This window comes from Triturus cristatus, chromosome 3_2, assembly GCF_964204655.1.
Source record: "Triturus cristatus chromosome 3_2, aTriCri1.1, whole genome shotgun sequence".
NCBI classification, from domain to species: domain Eukaryota; kingdom Metazoa; phylum Chordata; class Amphibia; order Caudata; family Salamandridae; genus Triturus; species Triturus cristatus.
In genome coordinates, this window is record NC_140584.1 from 11,307,015 (window position 1) to 11,324,035 (window position 17,021).

The following is a 17,021-nucleotide window of genomic DNA, read 5'->3' on the forward strand; positions in this document are numbered from 1 at the left end:
GGGGGATTTGGGGGCAGCACGGTGGCGCGGTGCTCATGACGGAACCGCGCCGTCATGAGTCACGGGCGAGCTGTGCTCATGACGGCGTGGTTCCGTCACGACTCCGCCCACTCTCTAATTCGCCCGCACAGGCGGGGAATTCGAGCCGCGTGGGAGGAGCGGCCGCTCCATGACGGAACCACGCCGTCATGAGCACACGCCGCCCGTGGCTCATGACGGCGTGGTTCCGTCAAGGGCACACAAGGGGTTAAGAGGAAACAACTTAAGGATGAAACCTTTTATGAATTTGTAACCGCTCTTCAAAAACTAGCCATTGATTGTAGATTTGGTGCTATTGAAGAAGAATTAATTAGAGACCAGGTAGTAATGCATGCATATGATTCCTCCATTCAAGATAGATTGTGGGTAAATGTTGACAATGCACTTAAGGATGTATTAGCGATTGCTAGGAAGGCAGAACTGTCAGGAAGGTGCGCCAAAGCACTTAAAAAGAGTGTACTAATGGTCCTCAGCAAGAAACTGTAGCCAGAATTGTGTCCAATCGTAGTAAAGACAAGTCCTCTAAATCCTTGGTAAAAAACAAAATGGTGATGGCTAGGAAGGATAACATTTTCAAATGTTATCGTTGTGATAGCAAGAATCATTTGGCCATTGATAAACGTTGTCCTGCTATTAAGCAGAGATGTTCTATTTATAAAAAAGTGGGCCATTTCAGCAAAGTTTGTCATGCTAGGAATCTTAAAAGAGAACAAGTTAAATGTATTGAAGAAAGTTATCCTTCTTCCAACAATGAAGATAGTGAAGATGATTCTCCTAACCCCATGAGTAATGTGGTACTCAACATTATCCACAACAATGATTCTAGTAAACCAATGTGTCATATTTCTGTAGGTGGTGTAAGCATATACATCGCAGCTGATTCAGGCTCTCCTTTCACCATAGTAAATGAGTCAGTATAGTCAGAAAAATTTGTCATGAAGTTGGGTTCTGAGTTGTCTCAAGCTGATATTGCACCTTTAAGTTACAATGGTGAACCAATTGACCTTTCGGGTTGCAGGGAGTTGGATTTCAGATTTAATAACAGAAATGCCTTGTGTAAACTCTATGTGTCAAAAAAGGGTCCTTCTGTGGTAGGGTGGAAAGACCAAAGGAAACTTGATATTATTTTAGACCCCAATGGGATTGAACAAGTTCTTGTAGTAAATGAAGGGGAATCCCTAAAGAAAGCATTATACAAAAAGTTTCCTGAAGTGTGTTCGGGCAAACTAGGGAAATTAGAGGGTTTTGAACATCTCATTCGTCTCAAACCTGATGCATCCCCAAAAGTTCATAAAGTACGTAATATACCTTTCTCAGTTAGAGAAGAAGTTGAGAAGGAACTTGGAAACTTAGTAAAAAAAAAGGTGTAATTGAACCAGTTGAAGCCTCCCAGTGGGTTTCTCCATTGGTCGCAGCCAGGAAATCCAATGGAAAACTCAGATGATGTATTGACTTAAGACATTTAAATGACAACATTTTGATTGATCAGTTTCCTCTGCCTAAAATCAATGAAATGATCACAAAGTGTAAGGGGATGAAAGTTTTTTCTACAATTGATTTATCTCAGGCTTACCATCAGATTCCTTTGGTTGATTCGTGTAAACACTTAACAGCTTTTATTTCTCACATAGGATGTTTCCAGTACACAAGGATGCCTTTCGGGCTAGCTTCCGCGGCCGCTGTATTCCAACGCTTAATGTTCAAAATATTTGGGCATTAAAAGTATGTACTTATATTTCAGGACGACATTTTGATTATGGGCAAGGATAATCATGATCACAAAGAAAAATTATTTTTTGTATTTTCTTTGTTAAAGAAGTACAGTCTAACCATTGAACCTTCTAAGTGTAAGTTTGCTGCCAATACTGTAACTTACTTAGGCCACGAAATTAGCGCCTCTGGGATCCACCCCAAGGCCAAGTTAGTCTCTGCAATAACTGATGCTCCCAGTCCAAAAAACAAAGATGAGGTAAAATCCTTTTTGGGACTGGTAGAGTTCTTTTCTAAATTTGTGGAAATTTTTTCTAGTAGAACTTTCCATATTAGAGAACTCCTAAAATCAAAGAGTAGTTTCACATGGTGCAGTCTATGTCAAGAAGAGTTTACGGATATAAAAAATGCAATAATTTCAGCTCCGGCACTTCAAGGCTTTGACCCTCTGGGAAAAACATAATCACTACAGACGCAAGTGGTACAGGTATAGGTGCTATTTTTTCACAGGTGGACAATAGTGGTGTAGAATCCATTATGGCTTATGCTTCAAGATCCTTGTCCCCAGCTGAAACTCGGTATGCAGTGATCGAACGAGAAGCACTTGCTTGTGCTTGGGCACTGGAACATTTTCGTACATTCATTTGGGGAAATGAAGTCACTTTCAAGTGCGACCACAAACCACTTGTTAAAGTTTTAAAACATGTTGGAATGATAAATGTGTCTTCTAGGTTAGCTCGTATCTCAATGAGACTTCTAGACTTTGTATACAAAGTTGAATACCTCCCTGGAAGAAAAAATGCGGTTGCAGACTTTAAGTCACGGTTGCCAGTCCAAATGATAGAGAACCAGGAAGATCTTATGGACAGAGTACAAGTTGCACTACTGTGGGATCACGGTATGGATTTGTTCAAAAAAGATGAATGGGATGAGGCCCTATGCACTGATGATTGCTTAAAGAGGGTCTTGGAATTTGTCACTCGTGGATGGCCCCGTAAGCTAGATGTTAGCGACATTAAACCTTTTTGGGAGGTCAGGAACGAGTTGTCCATTTTAGATGGTGCTTTGATGAGAGGTGATAAGGTCGTTCCTCCTTCAGCATTCAGAGAAAAGATTCTCATTTTGTGTCATGAGGGACATTTGGGTATTTCAAAAACAAAATGCATAGTGAAAAGTAGATTCTGGTGGCCTGGTTTGGATATCTCTGTAGAGAGGTTAGTAAGAGACTGCAATTTGTGTTCCACTGCTGACAAGACCCTTAAAAACCTCAGACCTCCCATGAGTGATTTTTTATGCCCTAATGCACCTTGGGAGAGTGTTGCTGTAGATATCATGGGTCCTATTGGTGGTTCAGAAAAATATATAATCTCCATGATGGATATTTTTTCAAAATGGCCTGTTCTCAAGATTATCAAAAAGATAGATACAGAAACTGTTATCACATTCTTTGATGATGTTTTCACATCAGAAGGTACTCCGGCTAACATTATCAGCGACAATGGTGTACAATTCACTTCAGAAACCATGACTCATTATTTATCTAAGTGCGGTATTGCACACAAAACCACTTCTTTATATAATCCAAGTGGGAATGGTTTAGTTGAGAGGTACAACAGGGTTATAAAGGGCGCAATTCAGTTAGCATGTCAAAATAATGTTCCCTGGGAAATTCAAATCTTTAAAACCTTATGGGCATACAGAGTTGCCGTTGCTGATTCGACAACATTTTCCCCATTTGAGCTCATGAGGGGCAGGAAACCAAGAGCTAAATGGTACCCTGGTTGGATTAAAAATTCTGGTGAAGTGTATTGGTCTTCTGTTGAAGTTAAAAACAACTTATCCATCAAACATGACAAGTATAAAAAATTCTATGATGCTAAACATAGTACCAAAGATGTCAGACTCTCTGTTGGTCAATGGTTCAGAATCAGAAAACCTGGTTTTACGAAGAAAGGAGTCAGCAAATTCTTCCTTCCTCAGCGTGTAGTTGCTTTAAGGAAAAATACTGTTGTTTTAGATGATGGAAAGTGTTGGAGCCTGAAGAGAGTTGCATTATGTAAAGCTCCCAAGTTTAACAGTTCGATCACTGCTCAATCCAGCGTGATAAATGACTCAGTTGAAGCTCCTTGTCAGCTTCATGTTGTTAAAAAAACAAGTGGTCAACATGCTTCATCTCAAAGTGTGGATGTCAATGCTAGAGCTAAAATAATCATCCAACGTCCTATTTCTTTGAGCGACTATGTATGTGAATAATTTTTCTGTTTTGTATGAAGAAGGATATGTGTAGTGTTTCATGTCTCGTTCTGCTTTGTCGCGTGCCTCTTTGGTTTTGTCATCACGAGGACAAAGCAGAGCGAGAACATGTTTACCTTTAAATGGTGCAGGATCGTGTACTCTGTCACGAGTATACTGCGGTTTAGAACTGGTGTTAGGTTTTGAATGTGGTGTACATTATGTAGAAACGGATTTGGTTGTTGTCTCCGGACAGGACGCGATTATCATGTCCGGTTGAGTACTTCAATAAATTATTCTTCATTAATTCCTCGACTAAATGTATTCACTACACTTACATTTTGGCGACATGGGACTCAACCGGAGCGGATCCACGCAGATTTCTTCGTTTTCCTCATCGTTTTGAATCATCGGTGATGAAGTAATTGCATCCTGATTTCCCTCGGTGGTGTCATGTTTGTGCTACAATTTCATTGGTTCCGTTTTAATTGACCCGCCTCTTCGAAAATTCATTCCGGAGTTTTACGATTTAATTGGCCGATTCCCTACGCACCGCCTTCACTCCCTGTTCGTGTGCATCCTGCTGTTTAGCTAAGATTGCACTTGGTCTGCCACGGAAGTGAAGGTAAATCGTTTCCGGATTTATTGAATAATCCGACGATTGAGCATTCCTCAGACGTTCTCCTCCATGACGGAGACACCGTTATCACGCATCCTTGGAGGTGATTTCGGCTTCAACATTCTCCACGGAGGCAGTGTTAAGAGGGATAATACATTATTCATTGGGGGAAGGAAACTGACGAACCAGCTAATGGAACTGCTGTCAGCACCCTTCGTAAGCAGTGCTTTTTATGACTTGTAAAGCAACGCGCGCATAATTGAAAGTGCATGTGGCTTTGCCAGCTAATGGAACTGCTGTCAGCACCCTTCGTAAGCAGCGTTTTTTATGACTTGTAAGCAACGCGCGCATAATTGAAAGTGCATGTGACTTTGCCAGAAATATATTGCACAATATTCTTCAATTCCCGATAAGTAGGAACTTATTTCCTTTCTTTGAGTGACTCATTAGTAAATAATTCAATTCTGAGCGCTCAAGGAACAGTTTCAACAGTGTACCTCTGTTTTCTACACATATAAATGACAATTTCATAGCCAATCAACATCAAGTTTCGTGCCTATCATAATCAGAAGATTTTTGTTAATCCATTTTATAAGATTGCACTGCAAACCTTCATGACGTAATCTGGAAACCCTACAAGCATTCTTTTCAGGAAGTCAAGTTAAAAAAATTCGCAAAGAGTCTACCATTGAACAATTGGTAGCGAGACTTTCATCTCAATACTAGTCTGTGGTTACTCAATATAGTGTCAATAATTTGTAAATTTCCTAATATTTACAAAGCAATTTAAATTTTGATGGTCTCATTGTAACACTATTTTTCCTACAGGTTCAAAAGTCAAAATTTACAGCCTTATATTGTCATGGCTACTCCAGTCACCAATATCACAGTTAATCCACCAAAAGAGTTTCTATGTGTTCCTGGTGATCCTCCTGTTTCATGGTTATAGTGGAAAGAATACTTTATTAATTACTTATTCACCATTGACCATGCTAATAAATTATCTGCGGACAGGAAAAAGGGTTTATTGATGCACAGTTTAGGCCCAGAGGGTTTAAGGGTCTACAATAAGTTAAATAAAGAAACAGTAGCTGGTGATGATAACGTTTTCAACCAAGCTCTCAGACAACTTGATAATTATTTCTCCACAAAAGTTTGTATTGGTGTCACTCGTTTTAAATTCTTTAACCCCTTCGCTGCGGTGCGAATTCCGCCGCAGCGCTGGGGGGATTTGGGGGCAGCACGGTGGCGCGGTGCTCATGACGGAACCGCGCCGTCATGAGTCACGGGCGAGCTGTGCTCATGACGGCGTGGTTCCGTCACGACTCCGCCCACTCTCTAATTCGCCCGCACAGGCGGGGAATTCGAGCCGCGTGGGAGGAGCGGCCGCTCCATGACGGAACCACGCCGTCATGAGCACACGCCGCCCGTGGCTCATGACGGCGTGGTTCCGTCAAGGGCACACAAGGGGTTAAGAGGAAACAACTTAAGGATGAAACCTTTTATGAATTTGTAACCGCTCTTCAAAAACTAGCCATTGATTGTAGATTTGGTGCTATTGAAGAAGAATTAATTAGAGACCAGGTAGTAATGCATGCATATGATTCCTCCATTCAAGATAGATTGTGGGTAAATGTTGACAATGCACTTAAGGATGTATTAGCGATTGCTAGGAAGGCAGAACTGTCAGGAAGGTGCGCCAAAGCACTTAAAAAGAGTGTACTAATGGTCCTCAGCAAGAAACTGTAGCCAGAATTGTGTCCAATCGTAGTAAAGACAAGTCCTCTAAATCCTTGGTAAAAAACAAAATGGTGATGGCTAGGAAGGATAACATTTTCAAATGTTATCGTTGTGATAGCAAGAATCATTTGGCCATTGATAAACGTTGTCCTGCTATTAAGCAGAGATGTTCTATTTATAAAAAAGTGGGCCATTTCAGCAAAGTTTGTCATGCTAGGAATCTTAAAAGAGAACAAGTTAAATGTATTGAAGAAAGTTATCCTTCTTCCAACAATGAAGATAGTGAAGATGATTCTCCTAACCCCATGAGTAATGTGGTACTCAACATTATCCACAACAATGATTCTAGTAAACCAATGTGTCATATTTCTGTAGGTGGTGTAAGCATATACATCGCAGCTGATTCAGGCTCTCCTTTCACCATAGTAAATGAGTCAGTATAGTCAGAAAAATTTGTCATGAAGTTGGGTTCTGAGTTGTCTCAAGCTGATATTGCACCTTTAAGTTACAATGGTGAACCAATTGACCTTTCGGGTTGCAGGGAGTTGGATTTCAGATTTAATAACAGAAATGCCTTGTGTAAACTCTATGTGTCAAAAAAGGGTCCTTCTGTGGTAGGGTGGAAAGACCAAAGGAAACTTGATATTATTTTAGACCCCAATGGGATTGAACAAGTTCTTGTAGTAAATGAAGGGGAATCCCTAAAGAAAGCATTATACAAAAAGTTTCCTGAAGTGTGTTCGGGCAAACTAGGGAAATTAGAGGGTTTTGAACATCTCATTCGTCTCAAACCTGATGCATCCCCAAAAGTTCATAAAGTACGTAATATACCTTTCTCAGTTAGAGAAGAAGTTGAGAAGGAACTTGGAAACTTAGTAAAAAAAAAGGTGTAATTGAACCAGTTGAAGCCTCCCAGTGGGTTTCTCCATTGGTCGCAGCCAGGAAATCCAATGGAAAACTCAGATGATGTATTGACTTAAGACATTTAAATGACAACATTTTGATTGATCAGTTTCCTCTGCCTAAAATCAATGAAATGATCACAAAGTGTAAGGGGATGAAAGTTTTTTCTACAATTGATTTATCTCAGGCTTACCATCAGATTCCTTTGGTTGATTCGTGTAAACACTTAACAGCTTTTATTTCTCACATAGGATGTTTCCAGTACACAAGGATGCCTTTCGGGCTAGCTTCCGCGGCCGCTGTATTCCAACGCTTAATGTTCAAAATATTTGGGCATTAAAAGTATGTACTTATATTTCAGGACGACATTTTGATTATGGGCAAGGATAATCATGATCACAAAGAAAAATTATTTTTTGTATTTTCTTTGTTAAAGAAGTACAGTCTAACCATTGAACCTTCTAAGTGTAAGTTTGCTGCCAATACTGTAACTTACTTAGGCCACGAAATTAGCGCCTCTGGGATCCACCCCAAGGCCAAGTTAGTCTCTGCAATAACTGATGCTCCCAGTCCAAAAAACAAAGATGAGGTAAAATCCTTTTTGGGACTGGTAGAGTTCTTTTCTAAATTGGTGGAAATTTTTTCTAGTAGAACTTTCCATATTAGAGAACTCCTAAAATCAAAGAGTAGTTTCACATGGTGCAGTCTATGTCAAGAAGAGTTTACGGATATAAAAAATGCAATAATTTCAGCTCCGGCACTTCAAGGCTTTGACCCTCTGGGAAAAACATAATCACTACAGACGCAAGTGGTACAGGTATAGGTGCTATTTTTTCACAGGTGGACAATAGTGGTGTAGAATCCATTATGGCTTATGCTTCAAGATCCTTGTCCCCAGCTGAAACTCGGTATGCAGTGATCGAACGAGAAGCACTTGCTTGTGCTTGGGCACTGGAACATTTTCGTACATTCATTTGGGGAAATGAAGTCACTTTCAAGTGCGACCACAAACCACTTGTTAAAATTTTAAAACATGTTGGAATGATAAATGTGTCTTCTAGGTTAGCTCGTATCTCAATGAGACTTCTAGACTTTGTATACAAAGTTGAATACCTCCCTGGAAGAAAAAATGCGGTTGCAGACTTTAAGTCACGGTTGCCAGTCCAAATGATAGAGAACCAGGAAGATCTTATGGACAGAGTACAAGTTGCACTACTGTGGGATCACGGTATGGATTTGTTCAAAAAAGATGAATGGGATGAGGCCCTATGCACTGATGATTGCTTAAAGAGGGTCTTGGAATTTGTCACTCGTGGATGGCCCCGTAAGCTAGATGTTAGCGACATTAAACCTTTTTGGGAGGTCAGGAACGAGTTGTCCATTTTAGATGGTGCTTTGATGAGAGGTGATAAGGTCGTTCCTCCTTCAGCATTCAGAGAAAAGATTCTCATTTTGTGTCATGAGGGACATTTGGGTATTTCAAAAACAAAATGCATAGTGAAAAGTAGATTCTGGTGGCCTGGTTTGGATATCTCTGTAGAGAGGTTAGTAAGAGACTGCAATTTGTGTTCCACTGCTGACAAGACCCTTAAAAACCTCAGACCTCCCATGAGTGCTTTTTTATGCCCTAATGCACCTTGGGAGAGTGTTGCTGTAGATATCATGGGTCCTATTGGTGGTTCAGAAAAATATATAATCTCCATGATGGATATTTTTTCAAAATGGCCTGTTCTCAAGATTATCAAAAAGATAGATACAGAAACTGTTATCACATTCTTTGATGATGTTTTCACATCAGAAGGTACTCCGGCTAACATTATCAGCGACAATGGTGTACAATTCACTTCAGAAACCATGACTCATTATTTATCTAAGTGCGGTATTGCACACAAAACCACTTCTTTATATAATCCAAGTGGGAATGGTTTAGTTGAGAGGTACAACAGGGTTATAAAGGGCGCAATTCAGTTAGCATGTCAAAATAATGTTCCCTGGGAAATTCAAATCTTTAAAACCTTATGGGCATACAGAGTTGCCGTTGCTGATTCGACAACATTTTCCCCATTTGAGCTCATGAGGGGCAGGAAACCAAGAGCTAAATGGTACCCTGGTTGGATTAAAAATTCTGAAGTGTATTGGTCTTCTGTTGAAGTTAAAAACAACTTATCCATCAAACATGACAAGTATAAAAAATTCTATGATGCTAAACATAGTACCAAAGATGTCAGACTCTCTGTTGGTCAATGGTTCAGAATCAGAAAACCTGGTTTTACGAAGAAAGGAGTCAGCAAATTCTTCCTTCCTCAGCGTGTAGTTGCTTTAAGGAAAAATACTGTTGTTTTAGATGATGGAAAGTGTTGGAGCCTGAAGAGAGTTGCATTATGTAAAGCTCCCAAGTTTAACAGTTCGATCACTGCTCAATCCAGCGTGATAAATGACTCAGTTGAAGCTCCTTGTCAGCTTCATGTTGTTAAAAAAACAAGTGGTCAACATGCTTCATCTCAAAGTGTGGATGTCAATGCTAGAGCTAAAATAATCATCCAACGTCCTATTTCTTTGAGCGACTATGTATGTGAATAATTTTTCTGTTTTGTATGAAGAAGGATATGTGTAGTGTTTCATGTCTCGTTCTGCTTTGTCGCGTGCCTCTTTGGTTTTGTCATCACGAGGACAAAGCAGAGCGAGAACATGTTTACCTTTAAATGGTGCAGGATCGTGTACTCTGTCACGAGTATACTGCGGTTTAGAACTGGTGTTAGGTTTTGAATGTGGTGTACATTATGTAGAAACGGATTTGGTTGTTGACTCCGGACAGGACGCGATTATCATGTCCGGTTGAGTACTTCAATAAATTATTCTTCATTAATTCCTCGACTAAATGTATTCACTACACATTGGCATTGGAAAAATGCTTTAGATCAGTGTATTACAACTATAGCATTGAAGCCACCCCACCATAAGTTGGTCGCCCATCTGGCGCCTCATTGTATGGGTTAAGAACTCCTTGGATACAACTGTAAAGATACTAGTAGACCATAGTGATGACATATTTGGTCTTTTTTTTGATAGGCCCTAAAGAGAAAAAGTTCGACCTCTACAATGTTTATAATTGTTCATCTCGTGGTAATAAGAAATTCTACATGCTACAAAAACTTGTATGTCTTTGGCTTTGAGAGATGTCTGCTGTCCATGGATAATTGTGGGCGACTTTAACATCATTTGTGAGCCACTAAATGGTCTATCATCTGTTTTTAGTCTGGAAGACAAGGCCTGATGTATTCCCCCTCTTTTAAATGATCCCCTTTTCTCTACACCCTAACTTTGAATCATGGCATTCGTGCATACAATGGGAGGTTTCCATCAGATCTAAAATGCACTAACCCATTTTTCACGGGGTTCTAGTCACAGCAGAATCGATTGTTTCCTGTTGGATATAGAGTTAGTTTGAAATAGGAAAGACAGTAAAAATGGTCTAAACTATTCCTTGATAGGCCCACCCTAGCTGGCATTTCTAAAGTATATAAGGAGATCCTCAAAACACTCATTGACCATCCAGGAGAAGGATTACTATCACTTGACTACTATCCAACCCTGTTTAGTGCCCTAAAGTTCCACTGCATTAAGGCCCAAGGGGTAAAAATATCTTGCCACCTGGGCAGCCTCCATCTTGGTAAACCAAAGAAAACATGTTAATTGAGGACGTCAAATGTGGAGACCATGAGGGTACCCGGGCTGCCTGAATAGATTACAAACAGCTGACCACCTGCACCAAGCAAAACTGGGTGGACTCCAACAGCCAAACTCTAGTTGAGGCATCCAGTTAAAATGATTCACTGAAGTTTTGGCATATCTTTTCTCATGGATGCCCTCACTCTATTAGCCCCCTGGGAATTACAATTCAACCACATCAGTGGGTTGATCATTTCCCCAACATTCATGCCCTCCCTAGCATAGGTTTGAATGCCCTTGCATTCCAAGTCTGGGAAAATGAATGCGTCCAAGAGTCATTAATGTTGCAATTTTCCCTTCAAGGAACCCTTTGAGCAATTGCGGACATGCCCCCTGGGAAGGCTACTGGTCCAGATAGAATCCCAGGGGTCTTGTTTCGCTCTGAACCCCAGGTGTGGGGCCCCTACATCAATGAACTTCCAAATGACATACTGGCAGGTGAACAGGTCCCGGAATCCTGGAAAAATGCTTAGTTCATTCCAATCTATAAAAAGGGAGACAAAAGATTTTCTGCCGTCAGGTTGTGGCTAGATTAAAGGTCTGGATAGATGAGGCAGAAATCTTGACACCATTTCAGGTGGGCTTTCGTTCTAGGGTTAGCATAGTCAGCCAACTCTTTCAATTTGCCCTCATAACAGCTAAATACCTCAGGGTCTCTAGAGACCATCTCTACCAGGCCTCTGTGGACCTCAGGGCAGCCATTGATCTGGTTCTCCAGCAGCTTCTTTGGTCCACCCTGGCTGCTATGGGTATTGATCCATCTGTGCGGGACATCCTCATAAGACTGCACAGCAACACTACAGCTGAGGTTAGATGGGGTCCAGGTGGTGACCTGACTGACCCCATTCCAGTGCAGCATGGAGTAAGGAAGGGGTGTGTACTTGCGCCCACTCTCGTTTGAATATACATCAATGAAGTGCTTTTCTTTTTAGGTGAATGCACACATGACTCCCGCAACTTAGCCAGCTGCACAACTCCAGTGCTTTTATTCGCAGACAATACTCATCTGCTCTCCAGCACTCCATCCAGGCTTCAAATCCTTTTGAATATATCCCACGAGTTTTGTCTCGCTTCGTGGGCTGGAGGTAAACACCTCCAAAAGAAAGATTATGGTACCTAACCCGCATAAATTCCATAGGGGGAACGTTCAGCTAATTGGGGAGACTATCCAGGTAGTGGGTAAATGTTACTACCTGAGGATTAGTATCAATAAGAGTAAGTCATGGAAAGCTCAGAAGAAAAAGAGTGAGGTAACTCTTTTACACTCTGCCTCTGCGATCACTAAGAGGTTCATAGGGCAACCGCACAGGCTGCTGCTCTATATGGTGCTGCAGTGTGGGGATTCTCCAACATCAAAGGCCTGATCAAGGAAAACAATTTCCTGAAATCGGTATTTAACCTCCAGCAGAGCACACCCACCCTCCCACTTCTTAACGAAAGAGGATTAAAAAGGGTGAGAGACCTAGAAGTGTTAAATAAACTCGTTTACTGGGTGAGGCTGTGGTTGATTCCTGAGCTGCACCATTACAGGCTAGCCATTGAGGACATAATTGGGCCATAGAAATGCTCATCTTCTGGCTAAAGCATGTCAAATTCAATCTCACAGATCTGGGCTTGAGCAACCTCTTGAGTAACCCTTCATCAATGGGGACAGACACAAAGGGTAGATTTAAAGCTGCTTTTTGGGGTAAGTGAATAAATTAATATCCCCTAAAAGCGAGCTCAGGGTGGCTGGTTGAAGCTTTATTGGCCTGTAAAGCTCTCCCAGCCAAGGAAGCATACATTGATCAGATCCAACCACCCATGGCATGCACATTGTACATCAAATTCAGACTGGGAACTCTTCAAGTTAACAACTTCAAACATCAATGGAAGAATCGTCAAACCATTTCCCCAGCTTTGGTTTTTGTAAATATGCCACTGAGGATGTTGAACATTTACTATTTTTCTGCCCTGCATACGCCATACCCAGCATAGATGGATCAAACCGGTGTGTGAGGTCATATTGGGTAGCTTATCGTATCTTGAGATGGGACACTAGCCAGCTACTGGTATTTGGAGTCAATCAATACTTCTTTAGAGTGGGGCTATATAGGAAAAAGCAGGGCTAACTGGATATGCAATTGCGTTTTTAATTGACTATCACCTTTATACGCAACCCTTGATGGCACCAGGGCCAATGTGGGTTAAAAATTGTATTACTGCACCTTGATAAAAGGAAATGTGATTGCTGCTATATATATTAGAAAACCTTTTATCTTGGTATTTATTTGCCCAAAGTAGTGATGGACTATGTATGGGGACTTCCTCCTCTTACCTGTTTTAATAGTCTTCGCACTGGTAAAAAACAGTTTTATGACTTATAATTATTTTATTTTATTTAAATTACACCTGTCAATGAAATTAATTACTTGTGCACAGTGCTTTTACATGCTTTTATGGTTTAAGGAACCAAAATAAAGATGAACTTGACTTCTACTCACGCCACAACGTTGTGAAAGTGATGTCGTTGTCAAAGATTCCAAAGTGGCTGACCTGGTCCTGAAGTAACTTGGGCCAATCAAATCTGGAAGAAAAAAAAAAATAAGGTAATCGTGTGAGATTAATACCCAGGTGAAGAGCGGATGGTTTCTCTCACAATATAGATAAATTCCACAAAACGAAAGAGAACGATATTCTAAGCTATGCAATAAAGGACATATTACTCAAAAACAGAGAGAAAGAAACTTTTGTAACAAACAATGAGGGATAATGTCCAAACACCGAGAGTTACATAATACCCACAATGGTAGGATGTGGCCAAAGTGAGGTAAAGTCTAAAGAAGGAGATTCTGCTAAAGGGATATTACTTAAATAAGGATACAGGCCGAAGAAGCGAGACACTGAACGCCAAAGATACAGGCCGAAGAAGCGAGACACTGAACGGCTAAGATACAGGCCGAAGAAGCGAGACACTGAACGCCAAAGATACAGGCCGAAGAAGCGAGACACTGAACGCCAACAGTAATGTCGAACAAATAAATACAGGAGGAAAAGGGACAGGAATCAGGGAATGCAGAACTTCTTTAACAAAGATCTCAGTCATCAAGCATTAGTTATCCTTCCAAATCATCCATCATCCTTTCTCTGCTAGTACTGACTGTGTGCATTGAGGCTTTGAGCAGAGATGTTCTACTTGATGAATCCAGTGCTTAATGTATAAAAGAATAAATGCCGGTGCCCAAAGTTCTGCCAGAAGCAGGCAGCTGACTCAAATAAACATTGACATGCCGAATACAAGGCTGCATAGTCTTGAACTCACGTGATTTCTCGTTGATGCCCTACCAGACACATCCTACCCCTTTATCTCACTCTTGCACTTTCTTGTCTTTTCCCTTTAGGACTGGTTTTCACTTTCTTTCTTCCTCTATTTCCCGTTTTGTGTTTTTCTTTCTACTCCTCCTCTCAGTAAATGTTTGATACAGAAAAATAAGTGCCAGTTCCCAAAAATGAGTGTCAGTGGGCCCTGTAGGAATCCAGCAGCTGAAATTATGCCCTGGATGAAGCAGAGTCAAATTCAACGTTTTAAGTCAGAAATGACCTTGGATTAAGCTTTGGTTTGTGATCAATACATGCATATGTTTTTATCAGGGGCGCATGAAGTCATCCAGAACAGTACCCAAGTCATGCACCAAGATAGGCTAATGAGGCAGTGGAGAACATGATACCAATAAGTACCAGCGGAATAATATGCATACATGTAGAAAGCAGAGTGGAGCGTTCCTCGAACCAGGCATGCACTCAGCGGCTGCACAGAAATTGGTTAATATCATTCATGCATGTAAATCGAGTTCTAAAAGACTCTTTGGACCTGGCATGCATCCAATCGCTGAACAAAGATTTATAAATGACATTATTGCATTTACATTGGTGCAGTGGCGTAACGAAACTTGAGGGGGGCCCCCCTGCAAAGCACATGGAGGGCCCCCCCCTTCCCCGGTGGCGCGGCCCACCATCTACCACTTTGCCATACCACCCAGAAATCTAGCATATTTTCATTTGAAACCTCCAACATTTAAATGAAATGCCTCTGTATTGTCTTTCTCTAAGTTCTAATGAGAAAGTGGGAAACACTCTTAACATACAAGCTATGCCATGCCATTTGTAACAATACTGTCAAAAGCAGAATATTTAACTGAGGCAGCAATCAGTACAATGCCAAGGAGCGGTCCTATTGTCTCAGGAACTGCCTATGGCTGAAGAACAAAGAACAACTATGAAGGGTCTGAAATAGAATTGACAATACCTTGAAACTTTGAAAGACCAACCCAAACCTGCAATTCCATAAAAACTCGACTGACAATATACATGAGAAGTACACAAGCTATAACTCAGTATCCTGCGAAAGTCAAGAGAAATAACCTGGTGAATTATCTGCAGCCACACACTACCGACTGTCAAGGGTTGTGCATGATAATAACGTGAACTGAGGAAGCACTTTCAATCATAATGTCTTTATTAGTAAGCATTGCAAAACAGGCAGGCAAACAAGGCTGAGGAAGAAAACTGTTTGGATGCTTCAGAACATTGATGCAGATGTTTGTCTGTTTTAATGTATCATTTCTGTAGTGTAAACAATGCTAAATACAAGATTTAAGGTACACGTATTACAGACAAGTGCAAGCAACACCATAAATAACACTGCATGTAGAATAAAAACAAACCATATCAGCAAGTACCTAATGACAATCTATATAAACTGTAGTTGGTAAAGCAAAAGAAAAAGTGCAAATACTTTCAAAGTGCAAAATAAAGCAATCACCAGTCCAGCAATATACAAAAATAAAGCATGTTTTTTAAAACAATCCAACTTTCTTCTTGCATCAAGGTGAAAATACTTTCAAAGTGCATGGTAAAAACAAGTCCAGCAGCTTCCCTCACAAGGACTGACCTGAACCACCAGACTGGGCCTTACTTTTTTTTTTTTTTCCAAAAACCTTTATTGGTCACCAACAAATATTACACAGCTTCTCGCCTACAACCTGGGTTAACAGGCCGGCAGTAACAACATGCAGTTTCATAGTCGTGAAGTACTTGCTGGAAAGGATCAACTGATTAACATAGCATGTCGCCTACAACCCATATGGGCCGGCCGCGAAGTAATGTAACTAAAGCTGTTTAAGGATGCAATATTGAGCAGTTATATCAGCAAGGTGTATTCGGACATTGAATGCTTGAGGTTCCTTTTATCTTTTATAACCAACCGGTAAGTTCAATAGTATCTGTTCTCTCCCAGAATGTGTCCACCATACTCAGTATATGGCGTAAAGGACCGTTCAGTGCAGAGCTGCAGTGTAATGTATCCCACTATAGAGTGCAGCCAGAGCCCGGAGTGATGTCACTCTGCACCTTACTGACCCATCCAGTGACCTGGGAGGATATAGTTATGATCCAATCAGAAAACGTGACCTGGTGCTACTTCCTTTAATGCCATGCATTGTGTGCTATCGTAGAGTAGGGTTTACTTTACCCAAGATCCAGGGAAACGGCAGACCCGCCACCCACCCCGCCTGTGTAGCCGGTGTGCGGAGTGCAAGTATATCAGAAAGCGTGTAACATGTCTGGACGTACAGGGAGTGCCATGCATGTTGTGTGTGGGAAGGAAAAGGGAGGTGGGGAAATCAATCAGCCGCAGTAGCCAGTGGAGTAGGTTCAGGACAGAGCATGTTGGATGGGCTAACCCTATCTGTATCCCTGTTCCCGTCCACCTCGGATTCGTCCATGGTCTGAGCCCGCAGGAGATATGTAGTGAGGGGTCCCCAGAGGTCTTTGGGACGTGACTTGTGAGGTAAGAGGTCAGCATAATTGTGAAGTTGTTCCTGCCAAGTTGACATCGTAGTCAGCCAAATCTTGAATTTGGGCGCTCGCCCTCGTCCCCATCTGCACGCCACATGGCGCTTTGCCAACAGAAGTCCCAGCGCAAAAAATTTCCGATGTGCCTTTATCGCCGGGTTTGAGTGTCCCAGCAGGGCAATCTTAGGGCAGGGTGCGGTGACTACCCCGATCATTT

The 17,021-nt window shown here is 41.3% G+C and overlaps 1 protein-coding gene across 3 annotated transcripts in view; it reads right to left on the reverse strand.

The window, feature by feature from the left end:
* The window catches only part of LOC146856679 (receptor-interacting serine/threonine-protein kinase 3-like), a 1,419,725-nt gene that overhangs the window by 344,466 nt on the left and 1,058,238 nt on the right, over positions 1 to 17,021 (reverse strand). For all 3 annotated transcript variants that reach the window (XM_085647179.1, XM_085647180.1, XM_085647181.1), the window contains exon 8: positions 13,456 to 13,538. In XM_085647179.1, the coding sequence (XP_085503305.1) occupies positions 13,456 to 13,538 (83 nt within the window). The remainder of the gene's footprint in view (positions 1 to 13,455; positions 13,539 to 17,021) is intronic.